Raw genomic sequence first — 18,911 nt, 5'->3', positions numbered from 1 at the left:
AGGCGGCCCCGACTCCGGAACGCGGCCCGCGCGGGAGTCGGCGCCGCCCGAGCACTGGACCGCCGGAAGGGGCGGGGCCGGCGCGGCTGCACTTCCGGCGTCGGCGGCCCCTCGGGTCGCTCGAGTCGCCAAGCTCCCTGGGCTGGAGGGGCGGAGGCGCTCTCAGGTAGCCTCACGTAGTCGCTGCGAGCGCGTAAGTGGAAGCGTCGCCCCCGCGCGCCACGTCTGGGACATGCCAGACGCCCGGGCCTGGCCGTGCCGCCGCCCCCTCTCCCGGCCTTTCCCTTCGACGCCCCTCCCCTGTCTCACCGGCCCGCCCCACTTCTAGGGCGGCGAACGGGGCCGAGCGCCGGAGTCCAGCTGAGCAGACGCGCGGGGCTCGGGGCGAGAGGCCGGGCCCGGCCCACCCAGCGGGGGTCGAGCGGAGCCGAGTGCAGCCGAGCCGGGTCGAGTACGGTCGGGTGGAGCCGAGCGGGGCCGAGCGGGGCCGAGACGAGCGGGGCGGAGCGCCGGGGCCGGGCTGGAGCCGCGGCCGCCGCCATGAAGCGGGACCGGCTCGGTCGCTTCCTGTCTCCGGGGGCGGCGGGTCCGCGCGGGGGCTCCGGCGGCGGTAGCGGCAGCGGCCGGACCCGAGGCCGCCCGTCCCGCAGCGGACCGAGCGTGGACGAGGCCGCGGCCTTGGTGGCGGCGCGGCTGGGCTGGGGCCTGGCGCGGGCCCGCGGGGACCCGGGCGAAGACGGCGCCGAGGAGGCAGGTGGGTCGGGCCGGGGCGCCGGGCGGGGGGCGGGGGGCGGGCGGCGGGCGGGAGCGGGAGCGGCGGGTCCCGGGCCGGAGCCCCTCGTGCGGCCGGAGCCCCCCGCGCGCGCTCTCGGCCTTCGTGGGGGGCGGGGGCTGCGGTGTTGGCGGAGACCCTCGGCTGCTGTCGTGCGGGCGGCGACGGGCTCTGGGACGTGTCGCGCCGGGGCCGTGCTCACACGCGGCGCGGGGCTCGCCTGGACGGTAGCCGCCGGCCCGCGCTGCCAGACACGCGCCCGCAGACCCGGTGCCCCGCGGGCCCCGTGTGGCCCCGCCGCGCCCCGCGCCGTGCGCCTGCGGCCGTCGCGCTGCTCCCCGTGAGCTGCGTTTGGCTTCTGGCCTGGTGCAGAGGACGCTCGAGAGTGAAACCGGGTGGCGGCCGCCCGTCCTTCCTGCCTTCGCGTAGCGTAGTCGCTCGAGGGGCCAGCGTGCGGGGCCAGCTGGCGCGTTGCCTTTTCGTGGGTGAGTAATGTTCCGGCGCGCGCTCGTGTGCTCGTGCGCGCGCCTCACGTCCTCGGACACGGCGGGAGGAGAATTGTCGGGTCAAATGGTAGTTTTACTTTCAGTTTTTAAAAATTTATGGGGGCGCCTGGGTGGCTCAGTGGGTTAAGCCTCTGGCTATCTGTGTCTTTTCTGAAAAAATGTTCATGTCTTCTACCCTTTTTTAAATTGGATCATTCATTTTGGAGGTGTTGAGTTTTATAAATTATTTATGTATTTTGGGTAGTAGCCCTTTATCAGATATGTCATTTGTGGGGCGCCTGGGTGGCTCAGTGGGTTAAGGCCTCTGCCTTCGGCTCAGGTGATGATCCCAGGGTTCTGGGATCGAGCCCCGCATCTGTCTCCCTGCTCGGCACGGAGCCTGCTTCCTCCTCTCTCTCTCTCTGTGCCTGCCTCTCTGCCTGCTGGTCTTTCTCTCTGTTTGTCAAATAAATCAAATAAATAAATAATCTTTAAAAAAGTAAAATAAAAAATCTGTGTATGTATTTTAGCGAGAGAGCGAGGCCCCACTTACACTTCCCAGAAAGAGAGTACGTGCGCAGGGCGAGGGTTAGAGGGACCGAGGGAAGCAGACTGTCAGCTGAGCAGGGAGCTGCAGGGACACTGGGCTCCATACTGGGCTCCGTGTCCGTCACCCTGAGATCATGACCCGAGCTGAAGCCGAGTCAGACTCAACCTACTGCTCCACCCAGGCACCCCGGTAGTTTGAGTTTTAGTATTTTGAGGAACTTTGATAGAGACTGTACCAGATTACATTCCCACCAGCAGTGCCCAGGGGTTCGCTTTTCTCCACGTCCTCCAGCATGCGTCGTCGTGAACAGGTGTGAGGTGGCGGCTCATTGTGATTTTGGTGCGCATTTCCCTGGTGATGGTGGATGTTGAGCACCTGTACGCTTGTGCTTGTGCGTGTACTTGTTAGCCGGCTCTATAGCTCTTCTCTTGAAAAACAACCGTTTTAATCTGCCTTGTTGTTTTTTTAAGATTTATTTATTGGAGAGCGGGACAGGGAGATAGGCAGATGCCCCACTGAGTGGCTTGATCCCACAACCCTGACATCACGAGCCAAAATCAAGTCAGAAACTTAATGACTGAGCCACCCAGGCTCCCCTGCTGCCTTTTTTTAAAGTTGGATTGTGTTTTTGGTTTTGAATTGTATTAGCTCTTAATACATATATTTTAGAGATTAATCTTTTCTCTGTCATATGATTGGCAAATATTTTCCCCAATTCAGTAGGTTACCTTTTCTTTTCGTTGATGGTTTTCTTTGCAGTAGAGAAGCATTTCAGTTTGATGTAGTCCCACTTGTTTATTTTTTGCTTTTGTTGCCTTTGTTTTCAATGTTGAATCTAAAAAATGATCACCAAGACTGAGGAGAAGGAATTTACTGCCTGTGTTTTCTTCTAGGAGTTTTACAGTTTTAGGTCTCACACTTAGGTCTTAAATCCATTTCGAGTTTATTTTTGTTTATGATTTAAGTTGGGGGCCTAGTTTCATTTCTTTTGCATGTGACTGTCCAGTTTCCTAATGCTCATTTATTGAAGAAGAGACGGTCACTTCCCTATTGTACAGGTTTGCCTCCTTTGTAGTAAGTTAATGGACCACACATACGCCCGGGTTTATATCTGGGGTCTGTCTCTCTCTCTCTCTCTCTCTTTTTTTTAAGATTTTATTTATTTACTTGATAGATCACAGGCAGGCAGAGAGGAGGAAGCAGGCTCCCCGCCGAGCAGAGAGCCCGATGCGGGGCTTGATCCCAGGACCCTGAGACCATGACCAGAGACAAAGGCAGCGGCTTAACCCACTGAGCCACCCAGGCGCCCCTGGACTCTCTTCTGTTACATTAGCCTGTTTGTCTATTTTTATGTTATTACTGTACTGTTTTGGTTACTGTAGTTGTGTAATCTATTTTGAAATCAAGAGGTGTGATGCTTCTGGCTTTGTTCCTCTTTCTCAGGATTGCTTTGGCTATTTGGGGTCTTTTGTGGTTCTATATAAATGTTAAGATTGTTCTGTTTTTGTGAAAAATACCATTGGAATTTTGATCAGGATTCCACTGACTCTGTAGGCAGCTGTGGGTGGTGTGAACATGGTAATTGTATTCTAATCCACGAGCACAGAATATTCATTTATTTGTCTCTGGTTTATTTCATCGGTGTCTAAAAGTTTTCAGCATAGAGGTTTCTCACCTCCTTGTTAAAAAGTTATTCATAGGTTTTGTTATTCGTTTTGATGCATTTGTAAGTGCGATTGCTTTCTTAATTTCTTCTTCTGATAGTTCATTGTTGATTTTGTGTCCATCAACTTAACGGAATTTGCGTTCCTAGCATTCTTAGACTCTTTTGGTGGAGTCTTTAGGGTTTTCCATATATACTACCATATTATCTGCAGATAGAGACAGTTTTTTTACTTCTTTTTTTTTTATTTGGGTATTTCTTATTTTTTTTGGCTAATTGCTCTAAGGCTTCTGGTACTATGTCGAATAGAAGTGGTGAGGGTGGGCGCCCTTATCTTGTCCCTAACCTTGAGAGGAAAGCTTTCTGCTTTTCACCTGTGTGTATAACAGTAGCTCTGAGCTTGATACCTGTGACCTTTATTGTGTTGAGGTACATTTTCTTCTGTACCCACTGTGTTCAGAGTTTTTATCATGATGGGCACTGAGTTTTGTCCGAAACTTTCTGCATCTGCTGAGATGCTTATATGAGTCGCATCACGTGGATAGGTTTGTGAGGGTTGGACCGTCCTTGCACCCCTGGAATAAATCCCACTGGATCATGGTATATGAGCCACTTAGTGTAGTGTTGAATTAGGTGGACATTTTGGCAGCTGTGTTTGTCAGGGATTTGGCGTGTAATTTTCTTTTCTTGTGGTGTCCTTGTCTGGCTTTGTTATCAGGGTAATTCTGGCCTTGTTGTAGAAGCACTCTGAATTCTCTGAAAGGTTTTCTGGACCGTAGGGCCCTCCATTGAGCACATTCCCCCAAAAGGGTTTATGTTCAGCCGGGAGCCCAGAGCCAGAGCCTTGCCTTTGGCCCAGGTGCGGGCTCGTGTCCAGGGCATGTATACGGGGAGGCTCCATGGAGGGTCCTTCACTCGGGCTGGGAGGATGCTGGGAGGATGGCGGAACATGGGCTTCCCCTCCCCTGGGGCCATGTTGCGTCTTTCCTAGGAGCTTGTGTCCTCCGTGCCCTGTGCAGCCGGCGGCCTCGCCTGCTGACTTAACGTCTCCTGTGCTTGCCCAGGAACAGGCCGGGCTCTTGCCATGGGGCACTGTCGCCTCTGCCATGGGAAGTTCTCCTCACGGAGTCTCCGCAGCATTTCTGGCAGGGCCCCTGGGGAGAGCGCAGACAGAGCCCCCGCAGGGGAACGAGTCTTCGTCAGGGACTTCCAGCATCTGCTGGGGGTGGCCGTCCACCAGGACCCGGGTCTGTCGCAGTTTGTCTGCGAGAACTGCCACGCCCGGTTCTACCAGTGCCGCGGCCTCCTCAGGTCCTTCCTGCAGAGGGTCAACGCCTCCCCGACAGGCCACCGGAAGACTTGCACGAAGTAGGCGACCCCCCTTCATTCGTTTGGCGGGCGTTCGGGGCCCAAGCTCCCTGCGTGCTGGGGAGTGCCGGGGGAGGGGCCTCTGCGGTGGGGAGACACATCGTGCCTAGAGGAGCAAACGCGTTGGTGTGAGGGGGTTGGACAGACATGCTTGGGGGAGGTGAAGGCCACAAGGGCTGAGTGCAAGGAGACAGGAGGTGGCCCTTGGAAGAGAAGTTCCAGACTGCACGTGGGAGAGGTGGCCTGTGAAAGGGATCTGGTGAGCCTGCGTCTTGTTCACTGCCAGCCTGACTTCTGGCCATGCTGGTCCTTTGCAGGGTTGGTGCCAGGCCCCCACCAGGGGCAGAGGAGGGAGCGTGTTTGGGTGAGTGTGCCCCTTGTGTGTGGTGTGTGGGTAGGCCCCAGGTGGACTGGTGCTGACTGGCCGTGGGTGTGGCGTCTCTCTGCCTTTCCCCAGTGGACCTGATCACCTCGAGCCCCCAGGGCCTACGCGACTTGGTGGCGTGGGTGCACGGACACGCAGCCAGCTGTGGGGCCCTGCCTAACCTCCAGAGGACGTTGTCCTCCGAGTACTGCGGTGTTATCCAAGCTGTTTGGGGCTGCGACCAGGGCCACGACTATACCATGGATGCCGACTCCAGCTGCGGGGCCCTCTTGCTGGACAGTGCATTGGCAGTCAAGTGGACATGGGACAAGGAGATGGCCCCGTGGCTGACCCAGCATCGGGGGTCCAACCCCACTGGGGCTGCCCCTCAGACTTCCCAGGGCAGAGCATCCACAGCTCCAGCCGAGACCGAGACGCTGCCCAACACCGACGTGGCCCAGCCTTCTTCAGATGTCCACCCCGTAGGGCCTGGGCTGGGCCCCCCACCTCAGCCAAGTTTCCCCTCAAGTGGGGCCCCAGGTAGGAGCCTCTTGTGGGCTGTTAAACCAGGGTGCCTAGTCTTGAGCCAGGCAGGGCCCTCAGCAGAAAGTGGGTGTCTGCGTTGTTGTGGACCGTCGTCATGGTGTCCTGTGCAGCGGCTCTGGGAGAAACCAGGAGGAGTCGGCCTCAGCATCTCCTCCTGGGCACCTGACACCAGGGAGGGGCTAAGGACTCTATTACAGCAGTTTCTGTAAAGGCATGCTTGTCTGCCGTCCGGTCTTCCTTGCTAAGCCTGCTCGGGGCCAGGGGGCTGAGAGAGGCAGAAGAATGGGGTCCTTGTTGTGGGACATGGGGGAAGAGGGCGGCTGCCACCTCTGAGGCTGTTTTGGGCCAGCTGCAGGCCATTCTCTGGGTCTCAGCTGGCATCTCTGAGACGCCCCAGCGGGACTGGTATAGACAGGCTCCGCTACCAGCTGGCCAAGAGGAGACACAGGGCCCTTGTTTGGGACCCCATCCCATTGTGCTGTGGTTGGGGTGTCGCTGTTAATGGACTTTGTATTGGGGCGGCTGGGTGGGCTTCCTGCTGCTGCTTGTGGCCTCCGTTTGTGCACCTGAGCTACCCAGAAAAAAAAAGAAAAGCGTGGCTGCCCAGATAGTTCAGAGGGGGGGGGGGGCACAGATGCTGGGAGGGGGAAGGGAGTTAAGTCAGAGGGTTCTTAGAACTGCTTTTTTTTCCCCTGCTGTGTGCATGCAATACTTTGATAACAATGATTTTTTTAAATGTCCCGGAACATCCACAAAGTGCAAGTCATCCCACCCTGAAACGACTGGATCTGAACCTCTAGGAAGGGCTGGGCTTGCTGATGTGGGCTGTCGGCGAGGGTTTCTGATGCCTGGTGCTGCCCGTGCCTGTGCTAGATGTGGGGGTGGCCGGTCTGGCTATGCAGGGACCTTATAGGGAATGGGACTGGGAGGTGGGTGGGATTTAAGGTTGAAGGACCTCAGGCTCCCCGCAAGGAAGACAGGTGCATGCCTCCTTTCTGGGGAGCACTGCTTGCGCTCCGTGTTGGTAACAGGAGCCTTGTTCTTTGTTTCTCAGGGCGGTTGGGTGAGAAGCAGGTTCCATCTTCAACCTCGGATGATCGGGTAAAAGACGAGTTCAGTGACCTTTCTGAGGGGTGAGAGAAGAGTGGGTTTAAATAGCCTAAAATTCCTCCTTGGAAAACCAAACTCCGCCAACCTGTGTGCTCCCTGCTCGTGTCCTGGCCGGGACCGTCTCCTTCTCTTGGTGGGAAGGAGATGAGTGGCCACGGGTACCTCCAGGCTTCTTGCTCCTGATCCAGAGGGCCCCCCAGACCTGAGGCATCCGCAGGAGGAGCACAGCCGGGGGGGGGGTGTGGAATTAGAGCACTGCGGTCGCTCTTCTGCTGTTGCTGGCTTGTCTCCTTTAAGGCTGTGGTTTTGTGCTAGCCGTAGATGTTATTGAAGCAGGCGAGGTCAGTCTCTGGCCCTTCGTCCTGACATGATTGTGACTTGGGGCAGAGGTTCTGTGCAGGAGGACCAACTGCTCCCAAAAGGCCACTATCAGGGGCTGTTCGCTCCTGGGGCCGCCTCCTACTTGTCTCCTGAGGACCCCTTGTGGGTCAGCCACATGCCAGCCGGCCTTCACACCCTTTCCCCATGAGTTGTGACTGGAATGCAGACGCACCCTCATACACACAAGGAGGAGGACAGTATGATTTTTGGCTCAGATCTAGTGGGGTGTCAATGCAAGTGACTGAGGTGCCGGAAGAACTCAGGTGGGTGTGCTAAGACACCTCCAGGACCAGCAGTGGTCACAGGCTGTCCTATAGGCCACCAGCCAGCCTGGAGTCTCTTCTCGTCTGGACGCGGGGCAGCCTGCAGGGGAAGGCCATGGTGTACCAGCCTGTCTGTGTCCGCTGTCCTGTAGAATTCATGCTTTAGGGTAAAGGTTACAGATGCACACATCTTTTCCTGGCCTTTGCGACCTTTGCAATGGCCAACAGCTGACACATCAGCTGGATAGGTGCTCACGGTTGTGGGAAGCAGGTGAGTCATAGTCTGAAAGTCCACTTTCTGAGAAGCCTACCTCTTTGAGGTCTTCGTGTGCTACAGGAAGAGAGGTTCGTGTAGAGGGGTTCTTTCCAAGTTCAGGTCCTGGTGTGAGGGGAGTGTGGCTTCTGGGGGATCATCAGTTTCCAGTTTGCTGGCCTGCCCTTTTTGTTAGGAGAGGAGTTCAGAAATTTGGGGCTTTTTAGGTTTCTAAGAGCTTGTTAGGAGTGCAAAAACATGGAGTATGGAGATCTGATGGTATTTCTAGACAGGAAGTGTCACTGGATCTGTCCTACACCACAGGCCTTTGCTAAAGGTTCTCTCTTCTTCCCTAGGGACATCGTGAGTGAAGATGAAAATGATAAGAAGCAGAATACCCAGTCCTCAGACGAATCCTTCGAGCCTTACCCAGAAAAGAAGTAAGGGGGGCAGTCTTGTTCCATGTCCCTAGGGTGTGGGAATGGCATCACTGGGTAACCTGGAAACCTGTGTCTGCCTGGTAGGGTCACTGGGTGGGAGTCGTTGGGACAGAGAATGAAGGCTCCTACTTCCTGGTCTGCCCTTCCTCAGCACACGTTTCCCGCTGCTCTTTGGCCTGACGACCCTAGCCCAGTACTGTGTGGCTTCAGCCGGAGGCCTTTCTTACTTCAGTGCTGAGACCTGGTCTCTGTGTCATGTGGGAGTGGCAGGGCCTGTGGACGTGACTCCGCATCATTCTAGGAGCTCTCTGCTTTCCCTTCTGCCTGCTCTGCCCTCAGTCAAACCACAGTCATGTCTGTCGTGTCACCCTCCGATTTCCTGCAGGAACCTCTACCCTGCACTTCCTTCTGCTGCTTTGCTAAGGTCCTTGGGGACTCGGGGACCCAGCCCTGAAGTTGCTCTCAGATCTGCCTCTGGCACTGATTTCTACACCACTTCCCTGTAGAGTTGCCTCTGTGGCCTTGTCTTGACCTTTCCTTTTCAGGGATTTGTGTTTTCTCTCAGGATACAGGGTCCTGGCAGGGAAGGCTGATGTATACTTGTGTGACTTTCCTCCCTGCCTTAAGCGCAGCAACACCGAGAACACCAGCAGCTGGCCACTGCCCTGCTTGGTGCTAGTGAGCATTTCACGGTCGAGTGCAGACCGGAAGCCAAGAAAACGCAGCACAAAGATTAAAGAGCAAACCTGACTTCCTTTTTTCATTTGAGTTTTATCGGCTATGGAAAAAGAAACAGAAGCCAGGCCCTGCGGGAGGTGGGACCAGGTAGCAGTGGGCTGGCCACAGCTGTGGGTTCACCTTTGTGCCCACAGAGACACTCAGACCTGGTGGCCACGTGGTTCCTTGGATGCTACAATGTGAATCACAACGGGAAACCTAGGACAGGGCCTCTGAGTAGCCCTCGTCCATGTGACTTTGTTTTAGCAGACATGCCAGTCCCCTTAGCTGGGACTGAGCCACCCAGGTGCCCCCCATTTTATATTTGTAAATGTGCAGTTAATTCAGGGGCATCGAGTACATTTATAGTGTTGTGCAGCCACCACTACTATTTCTAAACTTTTCATCATCCCAAGTAGAAACTGCTCCTGTTAAGTAATGACCTCCCTCCTCCCCCTCTCCCAGGCTCGGGCAGCCGCTAATCTAGTTACATCAGAGTACCTCATGGAAGTGGAAATACGTATTTGTCCCTTTTGATAGGATTCTTTTATTTAACATAATAGAATGTCTTAGATTGATCTGTGTTGTAACGTGGAACAGAACTTGGTTCCTTTCTGTGACTGAATATATTCTGTTGTACGGATGGGCCACAGTGTGTTGATCCATTCATCTGTCATTTTGGGTTGTTTCTACCTTTTGGCTGTTGTGAATAATATTATGAATACTGGCCTACAAGTATCTGTTTGAGGGGCGCCTGGGTGGCTCAGTTGATAAAGCATCCAACTCTTTTTTTTTTTTTAAGATTTTATTTATTTATTTGACACAGATCACAAGCAGGCAGAGAGGGAGGCAGAGAGAGAGGAGGAATCTGAGCGGAGAACCGATGCGGGGCTCGATCCCAGGACCCTGGGACCATGACCTGAGCCGAAGGCAGAGGCGTAACCCAGTGAGCCACCCAGGCGCCCCTTTGTTTATTTTTACAGTGAAGTACAGTCGGCACACAGTGTTTGTGTCGGACCCACAATGTAGTGACTCAGTAATTCTGTATGCTGTGCCGTACTCGTCGAGGTGTAGTTGCCATCTGTCGCCGTGCAGCCCTGTTAGAGTTCCACTGACTATGTTCTCTGTGCTCTGTCCTTCATTCCTTGAGTGGAGCGCTCCCCGCCCCACAAACATCACTTCTCTGTTTATGGGGCTGTTTCTGCTTTTGTTCGTTTTGTTTTTTATCCCACATACAGGTAAAACATAGGTTATTTCTCTTTCCTTGAATTAGTTCACTTAGCAGGATGCTCTCTAGGTCCATCTACGTTGTTGTAAGATCTTATTTTTCTTATGGATGAGTGATGTTCCATTATATACATACCACGTCGTTTTTATCCATTCATCTTGGAGCCCTTATGTTGCTTCCATGTTGGAAGCTTGGCTGTTGTAAATAGCGTTGCCATAAACATAAGGGACCTGTGTCTTTTTGAATTAGTATTTTCTTTTTGTTTGGGTAAATATAGTAGTGGAATTACTGGATCACACGCTGTTCCTATTTTTAATTTTTTATTATTTATTTATAAGACTTTATTATTTGATAGAGACAGACACAGCAAGAGAGGTAACATAAGCAGGGGGAATGGGAGAGGGAGAAGCAGGCTCCCTGCTGAGCAGGGGGCCTGGGGCTTGATACCAGGGCCCTGGGATCATGACCTGAGCCAAAGCCCGATGCTTAACAACTGAGCTACCCAGGCCCCCCATTAAGTTTTTTTTTTTTTTTAAGGTTTTATTTATTTATTTGATGGAGAAAGAGAGATCACAAATAAGCAGAGAGGCAGGCAGAGAGAGAAGTAGGCTCCCCGATGAGCAGAGAGCCTGATGTGGGACTCGATCACAGAACCCTGGGATCATGACCTGAGCTGAAGGCAGAGGCTTAACCCACTGAGCCACCCAGGCACCCCGACCCTCTTAACTTTTTAATTGTAATTCCAGTATAGTTAACGTACCATGTTCTGTTAGTTTTATGTGTACATATTTTTAATTTTTTAAAAAGAACTTATTTATTTATTTATTGAGAGAAAGAGGAGAAGAGAGAGGGTTAGGGGGAGAAGCAGACTCCCCGCTGAGCAGGGAGCCTGATGCAGGACTCAATCCCAGGACTCCAGGATCATGACCTGAGCTGAAGGCAGTGGCTTAACCTACCCAGGTGTCCTATGTTTAATTTTCTGTGGAGCATCCGTACTGCTTTCCACAGTGGCTGTTCTCTTTTTTTCTAATTTTTAGTGTCGTTAACACAGTGTTATATTAGTTTCAGGCATATAATATAGTGATTCAAACCTGTTTTCCTTGGGGCACCTGGGTGGCTCAGTGGGTTAAGCCGCTGCCTTCCGCTCAGGTCATGATCCCAGGGTCCTGGGATCGAGCCCCACATCGGGCGCTCTGCTCGGCAGGGAGCCTGCTTTCTCTCTCTCTCTCTCTCTGCCTGCCTCTCTGCCTACTTGTGATCTCTGTCAAATAAATAAAATCTTAAAAAAAAAAAAAAAACCTGTTTTCCTTTTTAGTATTCATCCTCTTGGGTGTGATGCAGTACCCCATTGTCATTTTGGTTTGCATTTCCTTAGTGATTAGTGATGCTGGACATCTTTTAACATGCTTATATTTTTTGAGAAATGTCTATTAAGTCTTTTGCCTTTTTTTCCCCCTTCAGATTTGAAAGTTTTTTTTTCTTTTTATTTATTCTTGCCCATTTTTAAATTGGCTTGTTTTATCTTTATGCTGTTGAGTTGTAAAGTACATTTTCTCCCATTCAGTGGATCATCTTTTTCATTCCCTTGATACTTTCCTTTGGTGCACAAAAATTTTTAATTTTATTTTTATTTATTTTTTTTTCTTTTTTAAAGATTTTATTTATTTATTTGACAGAGAGAAATCACAAGTAGGCAGAGAGGCAGGCAGAGAGAGAGAGGAGGAAGCAGGCTCCCTGCCGAGCAGAAAGCCCGATGTGGGGCTCGAACCCAGGACCTGGGATCATGACCTGAGCCGAAGGCAGCGGCTTAACCCACTGAGCCACCCAGGCGCCCCCAAAATTTTTAATTTTAATTTTGAAATCCAATTTACCTGTTTGTTGCTTTGCCTTTTTTTTTTTTTCCTCTAAATCTCTGTGTTCAACGTGGGGTTCAGACTCACAACCCCAAGATCAAGAGTCGCAGGCCCTGCTGCAGCGGCAGCCCAGCGGCCCGTGTTGCTTTACCTTCGATGTTATATTCCAGAAACTGTTGCCAAATCCAAGGTCATGTTTTCATCCAGCAGTTTGATAGTTTTAGCTCTTATGTCTTTGATTTGAGTTAATTTTTGTATATGGCATGAGTTCGGGATCCAGTTTCATTCTTCGGCCCATGGACATGCAGCTCTCCCAGCCCCATTTGTTGAAGAGACCGTCCTTTCCCCAGTGACTGGTCTTGGCGCGCTTCTCAGAAAATCAGTTGATTTTTCTTGTGAGGGGTATACTTTTGGGCTCTCAGTTCTCTTCATTTAGTCTGTGTGTCTGTTTTTGTGCTACTACCACACTGTTTTGATTATTGGAGCTTTACAATAAATTTTGGAATCAGAAGTGTGAGTCCTCCAGCTTTGTTTTTGAGACTCATCTCGCTGTTCAGTGTCCCTTTAAATCCCATGTTAAGCTTAGGATTGCTTTTTTTGTTTCTGCCAAAAACACCACTGGGTTAGGGTTAGGGATTGAATCTGTAGCTTGCTTTGGGAGTATTGCCATCTTGTATTAATCCTGCAGTCCATAAACCTGGGGTGTTTTCCCACTTATTTAGGTCTTTTTAAATTCTTTCAGCAGTATGTGTTAGTGTTCCGTGTATAAGTCTCTCATCTCCTTGGTTAATTTTATTCCTAACTATTATTTTTAATGCTAGTGCGAATGAATTATGTTTTAAGTTTTGTTTTGCATCATTCATTTTCAGAACTGGTTTTTGTGTGTTGATTATGTACCCTGCAGTTTTGCTGAATTTGTTTATTTTTGTGTGGATTCTTCAGGGTTTTCTACATAGTAGATCATGTTATTTGTGCACAGAGGTAATTTTTTTTGGTAATTTATTTTTTTTATTTATTATTATTTTTTAAAGATTTTATTTATTTATTTGACAGACAGAGATCACAAGTAGGCAGAGAGGCAGGCACAGAGAGAGAGAGGGAGAAGCAGGCTTCCCGCTGAGCAGAGAGCCCGATGTGGGGCTCGATCCCAGGACCCTGGGATCATGACCTGAGCCGAAGGCAGAGGCTTTAACCCACTGAGCCACCCAGGCGCCCCTTTTTTGGTAATTTAGATCCCCTCTCTTTTTCTTGCCTGATTGCTGTGTCTAGAACTTCTAATACTATGTTGAATAGCAGTGGTGAAAATGGGCATCTTTGTCTTGTTTTTTTTTAAGATTTTATTTATTTTTTTGACAGACCGAGTTCGCAAGTAGGCAGAGAGGCAGGCAGAGAGAGAGGAAGGGAAGCAGGCTCCATGCTGAGCAGAGAGCCTGATGCGGGGCTCGATCCCAGGACCCTGGGATCATGACCTGAGCCGAAGGTCATGAGCCAAAGGTCATTAACCGACTCAGCCACCCAGTCGCCCTTGTCTTGTTCTTGATTCCAGGGAAGCTTTCAGTCTTCCAGTTGAGGATGATGTTAGGTATAGGCTCGTCGCATAATGTCCTAAGAAGTTCCTTTTGTTTCTGATGGTTTTCTTTAAATGTTTGGATCTGAAAAGGAAAAAAAATGTACATTTCTCTTTATATATTTTTTTAAAGATTTTATTTGAGAGACAGAGAGCATGAGCAGAGGGAGGGGGAGAGGGAGAAGCAGATTCCTGTTGAGTGTGGAGCCAGAGGCAGGACTCGATCACAGGACCCCGGGATCATGACCTAAGTCGAAGGCAGATGCTTAATCCACTGAGCCACAGGCACCCTATGTCGCTTTAAATCTTCACTAGGCCCCACGGGGAGATTGGTGCATCTGAACTGGTCCTTCAGGGATGCGTCAGACTGAATAAAAGGTCCCCACTGTCCACGCTGGCCCTAGCAGCAGGACTGAGGAGCAGGGATGGCAGCCAGTGGGGCAACACCGCGCTCTCCCAAGAACACGCTTCTCCCTCTGAGCCCCCGCCTGGTGGCTGGGCACTTCCCATCAGGTTCCAAAACTGTTGGTTCTGAGCTTTTCTAGCCTGGTGCTGGTTTTGTTGGAGGGACTGACCCCTAAAGCTTCCCCAATCCCTCATTTAATATGATGTCTCCAAGAAGTGTTTGGTTTTGATGTTTAGGGAGTGAAGTTTGAGTCCTGACAACCCAGCCGTCCCTGCCCCTTGCCTTCCCGAGGCGGCAGTGCAGAGCCTCTGCCTTTGCTAGGAGTCGGTCTAGCTCTGGTGGCTAAGGTCAGTTTGAAAGCCGGCCGGGGAGCACCGAGACTGAAACAGGTTGCCATGGAAGCCTGGGGGAAGCCCGCCTCTCCTGTTGGAGGAGAGAGAAGCATGAAGACAAGTGAGAATACGTGCGAGAGAGCCCAGCAGCAGCACTGAATCTGATTGTTCCCTCCCCCATGTTTTCTCGCCCCCTTCGTAGGGTCTCTGGCAAAAAGAGTGCAAGCAAAGAAACCAAGAAGTCCGAAGAGCCCAAAATTCGAAAGAAACCTGGCCCCAAGCCAGGCTGGAAGAACAAGCTCCGCTGTGAGAGGTGAGGGCCGGGGGTGGTGGGGGGGGCGCCCTGCCGGGGTCGGGGGGGGGGGCGGGGGGGGCTGCCGGGGTCGGGGGGGGGGCAGCGGCTCCACGTGTGCTCTGCCTTGCAGGGAGGAGCTGCCCACCATCTACAAGTGCCCTTACCAGGGCTGCACGGCTGTGTACCGAGGGGCCGATGGCATGAAGGTAAGCAGGGCCTTGCCCCGGGGCCAGGGGTCATCTTCTGTGTGGGGCTGACCGGGAGGGCCCGGGTTTCTGTAGAGCCAGGCGTAGACTCGTTCCCCGGGCCTCATGAGAGCCTCGGTGGGTAGAGTGGAGCAGCCAGGGGCCAAGAAGCGAGCCTTCCACTTCTGGGACAAGCACCCACTTCTGGTTGAGGGACGGGCGGTTGGGTCTCTCCCTTGGAGGGTGCCGTGTAGGGCCTGTGGGAGGCCTGTGCTGTGTGATCGGGGGTGACTGTCCTGGCCGGGGCACTCAGGGTCTTGCTGTCCCTCCCGCAGAAGCACATAAAGGAGCACCACGAGGAGGTCCGGGAGAGGCCCTGCCCCCACCCCGGCTGCAACAAGGTGTTCATGATTGACCGCTACCTGCAGCGGCACGTGAAGCTCATCCACACGGGTACGGGCCCTGTTCTCCCACCCACTCGCCTGCACAGCGCCCCTGGGTGGCTGCTGGGGGCTGGACGCCCTTCAGAGGTGCCTGGGGCTGTGTCTCAGTGCCTTGAGGGTCATGCGTAAGTGGTGTGGGACTGACCGCGAAGAAATCCCAGTGCCTGGGGGTTTTTCTCATTACTTTAAAAAAATGACATTTATTACATGCTTTTCGGATTGTAAAAGTAACCCACGCGCATTGTAGCAGTTGTAGAAACCAAGCACCCAGAAGATGGTAAGCGCCTTCCCTCCGCACTTCCCATTGGTTCTGGTTTTGTGTCTGTGCCTTTTTCTGGGTGTTTTTGAGAGTAATGGCCTGATGAAGTCCTGTGGGGCCCTGCAGTGTACTGGGCCTGTTCCCCAGGGCCCGGCACCTCGGGGCTAGGGTTGGGGGGGTGTGCTCTGCTCTCGAGTCCTGGCCGTTTTAGCCTTCAGACCAGTCGTCTGCAGAGGCTGTCTGCGCCCGGTGTGGGCGGTGCCTGGTCTGAAGGTGGTGCGCAGCCGGCTGTGCTTTGGTCTGTTTGGGAAATGAGACCTGCTGGCACAGACTCTGGAACTCCCGGGTCGCAGAACGTGGTGTGAGCAGGGGTTTGGGCTGGTCTTTGGGGGAGGGGGCCTGCCGTGCCAGGACTGAGGCCGGTGGAGTGCAGGTAGCTTGGTGTGAGTTACGAATGGAGTATTGTTGTCCATGCCGGTTCCTGAGGTGGACCTCTGTTTATGCTGGGGGCGGGGGAGGTAAAGGGCACCTGCTGTTCCTTCGCTCCTAGAGCGATCTCTCCAGGATGCCCTCTGAGCTGAGCACATAACCTCCACCCCAACCCATGGGCCCCGGGTGCTCTTGTATGTTCACAGGCTGTGCGCTTGCTCCGAGAGCGGCAGTGCCCTCTGGGCTCTCCCTGAGCCTAGCCCACTGACCTTTACAATTCCAGGCTTGAATCCCCAGTAGTTGCAAGAACTGGGAAGACTCAGGCCCTCGGCGCCTCTTGTTTTCCAAGCCCGTCGCTCTGGGGACTCCTTATCCCTGTGAGCTGGTCTGTCTCTTGCTCTTCTCCCCAGAGGCGGCTCCCTCCTCCTCTCTACCTTTAGTTGTGGGGTTGCTCTTGCCAGTCTTCAGGTCCATTTCTGGTGATAGTTACCTAAGTGTGTTTGTGGGGTGATGTGAGCCGAGGGCCCTCTCCCTCTCCCCACCCGTTCTCTGCATCCACATTACAACCCTGGGCTCATGTGCGTCTGTTATAGTTTTGACTCCCCTCCCTTTAACGACATGATCTGTGCCACCTGTGTTAGAAGCCCAAGGACTGGGCGCCTGGGTGGCTCAGTGGGTTAAGCCGCTGCCTTCGGCTCAGGTCATGATCTCAGGGTCCCGGGATCGAGCCCCGCGTCGGGCTCTCTGCTCAGCGGGGAGCCTGCTTCCCTTCCTCTCTCTCTGCCTGCCTCTCTGCCTACTTGTGATCTCTGTCAAATAAATAAATAAAATCTTTAAAAAAAAGAAAAAGAAGCCCAAGGACTGTGCGCTGGACCCCCGCTGCTGCAGCTTCTCCCTACAAAGCTGCTGTCCTGCGTGGGCATCACCCCCTTTAAATGACCCGTGCATTGTGTATCTGTTTATCCCTAAACAGAAACTGTGCTTGTTTTTGTTAAAATGACTATAGAAAGTTACACTTTACTTTTTTTAACCCAGATTTGTCAGTTTTATTGTTGAACAAATCTATTGGTTGGTCTCACCATGAAACCATTTTTCCTGTGTTTTTTGCCCTTGAGCCACCCCGGACATCGGACACAAATAATTCCCTCAAACTGGGCCGTCAAGTTGTGTCCCAGTTCAGACACCAGTGGTCATAACCATTAGTTGTTTTTTTTTTTAAACACCAAGAGGGTGGACTGTGAACTTGGAAGGGTGCATTGTACCTAGGAGGGGAGCGCGCCAGTCGGGTGGGTGTTTGTAGGTGGAATGGCAGTGAGGAACAGGCTCGTGGCCACCACCCCAGGCACACATCCAGGGGTAGAACTGACTCTTGGGTTTTTGTTCAAGAGTATAAGAAATTTATTTGCTAAGTGGATATCCCCATCCCCTACCTTGGACCCAATACGGGGATGATTTTTAGAGCAGTAGTAATCAGTGATGCTTTAGTGATTTGGATGTCCTCTAAGAATCTTAGCTTGAATAGATCTAAAGTTTCTCTTTTAGAAAACAGGCTTCACCTGTATACAGTAGCTGGCGAAGTCTCAGCCAGGTGACACTTTTAAGCAATTTTAACAAAAAGTTTTACATTAGAAATGTTTTCCATCTCTCAGTAAAATTGGGTTTGCACGGCTCCTTGCTTGGGTCCCCGTGCTCCGTGGGAGGGCTGGGCATTTCTTGTGCGGTGCTCACTGGATCTCTGGCCCCCAGAGGTGCGGAACTACATCTGTGATGAGTGTGGACAGACCTTCAAGCAGCGGAAGCACCTTCTCGTCCACCAGATGCGCCACTCAGGAGCCAAGCCTCTGCAGTAAGTGTGGGGACGGGCACCTTCTCAGGGCCATGCTGGCGCCCACGCCCTCGCTCACCTGACCCTGTCTCCCAGGTGTGAAGTCTGTGGCTTCCAGTGCCGGCAGCGGGCCTCCCTCAAGTACCACATGACTAAACACAAGGCTGAGACCGAGCTGGACTTTGCCTGTGACCAGTGTGGCCGGCGGTTCGAGAAGGCCCACAACCTCAATGTGCACATGTCCATGGTCCACCCTCTGACGCAAACCCAGGACAAGGCACTGCCCCTGGAGCCACCGCCTGGGACTGTGGAGGGCCAGGCAGTGAAGCCCGAGCCCACCTGAACACGGGCGCTAAATGGGGTTAAGACAGTTTTGGTAGTTCCTCATATGCAACCTGATGGCACAGCTTTGCTCACTCGCTCCCCTGGAGCCCCCGTGCTGTACCCCCCACCTGTGTGTCAGGAGGACACTGATCTGCCGTGTGAAGGTGGGCTCGGTGTGCAACTCATGTAGCCTTTCCAGCCTCCACTCTGGGACCAGCATTTTCCTACAAATACTGAGTGACTTGGGGCCAGATGGATTTTAAATAATTGATTTCTGTTCCCCACCAAAGCAATCAAGGAGATTTGTAATCCACTTTTTAGTGCAAAAGCTCCATGTTATGCTTGTAATAAATTATTTACAAAGGAGCTGGGCTGTGCACTGCGCAGGGTCCAGTCAGAAGAGCTGGGGCTCCTGGTAGAGGTCCGCATCAGGCACCACCTGCTGTCTGCTCAGGAGGGCGGCGCTCACTTCCGGGTCACAGTCTCCACTAGTGGCCAGCAGCTGCGAGAAAACAACTGTGCTCAGCCCCCTGCGGCTGCCAGGTAAGTGGGCACAGTGTACGTGTCAGATGCCGGATCATTTCTGCTTGGGGCGTTGCACGTTTACACAGTGACCTGGACGTACTGCACACACCAAACGAGCATCTGGGTGTTACCTCTGCCATGTTCGAGAAGCTCTTTTGGGGGCACCTAGGTATTGATTGCAGCAGAAAATGACGAGCTTTTGTTATCAAGCCTACGGGGTCACCCTGGAGAGAGGACAGGCAGAGCCCCAGGTCAGCGAGCTGTCAGGGGCCACGATGCCCCCACCTGCTCACTGTGCCAGGAGAGCTGGCCACACAGGTCTGTGAGA

The 18,911-nt window shown here is 52.8% G+C and overlaps 2 protein-coding genes across 9 annotated transcripts in view; one reads left to right on the top strand and one right to left on the bottom strand.

Annotated features, from left to right (window-relative positions):
• The first annotated feature begins 107 nt into the window (after window positions 1-107).
• ZNF276 (zinc finger protein 276) lies at window positions 108-18,424 on the top strand. Of its 2 annotated transcripts, none has more exons than XM_047710105.1 (11): window positions 108-193; window positions 4,535-4,838; window positions 5,156-5,202; window positions 5,296-5,742; window positions 6,803-6,881; window positions 8,112-8,195; window positions 14,501-14,611; window positions 14,724-14,799; window positions 15,114-15,231; window positions 17,656-17,755; window positions 17,831-18,424. In XM_047710105.1, the coding sequence occupies exons 2-11, from the start codon at window positions 4,555-4,557 to the stop codon at window positions 18,075-18,077; spliced, it is 1,593 nt and encodes a 530-aa protein (XP_047566061.1). In that variant the 5' UTR covers window positions 108-193; window positions 4,535-4,554; the 3' UTR covers window positions 18,078-18,424. The 2 variants fall into 2 exon arrangements, with proteins under 2 accessions (XP_047566061.1, XP_047566060.1); XM_047710104.1 differs by lacking the exon at window positions 108-193 and adding an exon at window positions 541-754.
• The window catches only part of FANCA (FA complementation group A), a 62,929-nt gene continuing 62,436 nt past the window's right edge, over window positions 18,419-18,911 (bottom strand). For 4 of the 7 annotated variants that reach the window (XM_047710070.1, XM_047710073.1, XM_047710076.1 and 1 more), the window contains one exon: window positions 18,446-18,807. In XM_047710070.1, the coding sequence (XP_047566026.1) occupies window positions 18,547-18,807 (261 nt within the window). In that variant the 3' untranslated portion in view covers window positions 18,446-18,546. Of the gene's footprint in view, window positions 18,808-18,911 lie in introns of all 7 variants that reach the window. The other 3 variants (XM_047710074.1, XM_047710075.1, XR_007123761.1) reach the window with 2 other exon arrangements.

The sequence above is a fragment of the Lutra lutra genome, chromosome 17, assembly GCF_902655055.1.
Source record: "Lutra lutra chromosome 17, mLutLut1.2, whole genome shotgun sequence".
NCBI classification, from domain to species: domain Eukaryota; kingdom Metazoa; phylum Chordata; class Mammalia; order Carnivora; family Mustelidae; genus Lutra; species Lutra lutra.
The sequence above is the reverse complement of the archived record's forward strand: the minus strand, read 5'-3'. Positions and strand labels throughout refer to the sequence as shown.

Bases quoted from the DNA above. Each gene is read 5' to 3' on its own strand.
- ZNF276 (XM_047710104.1), top strand. From the start codon at position 541: ATGAAGCGGGACCGGCTCGGTCGCTTCCTGTCTCCGGGGGCGGCGGGT. The intron at 4,839-5,155 runs GTAGGCGACCCC...GGTCCTTTGCAG, and splicing joins CACCGGAAGACTTGCACGAA to GGTTGGTGCCAGGCCCCCAC. The intron at 17,756-17,830 runs GTAAGTGTGGGG...CCTGTCTCCCAG, and splicing joins TCAGGAGCCAAGCCTCTGCA to GTGTGAAGTCTGTGGCTTCC.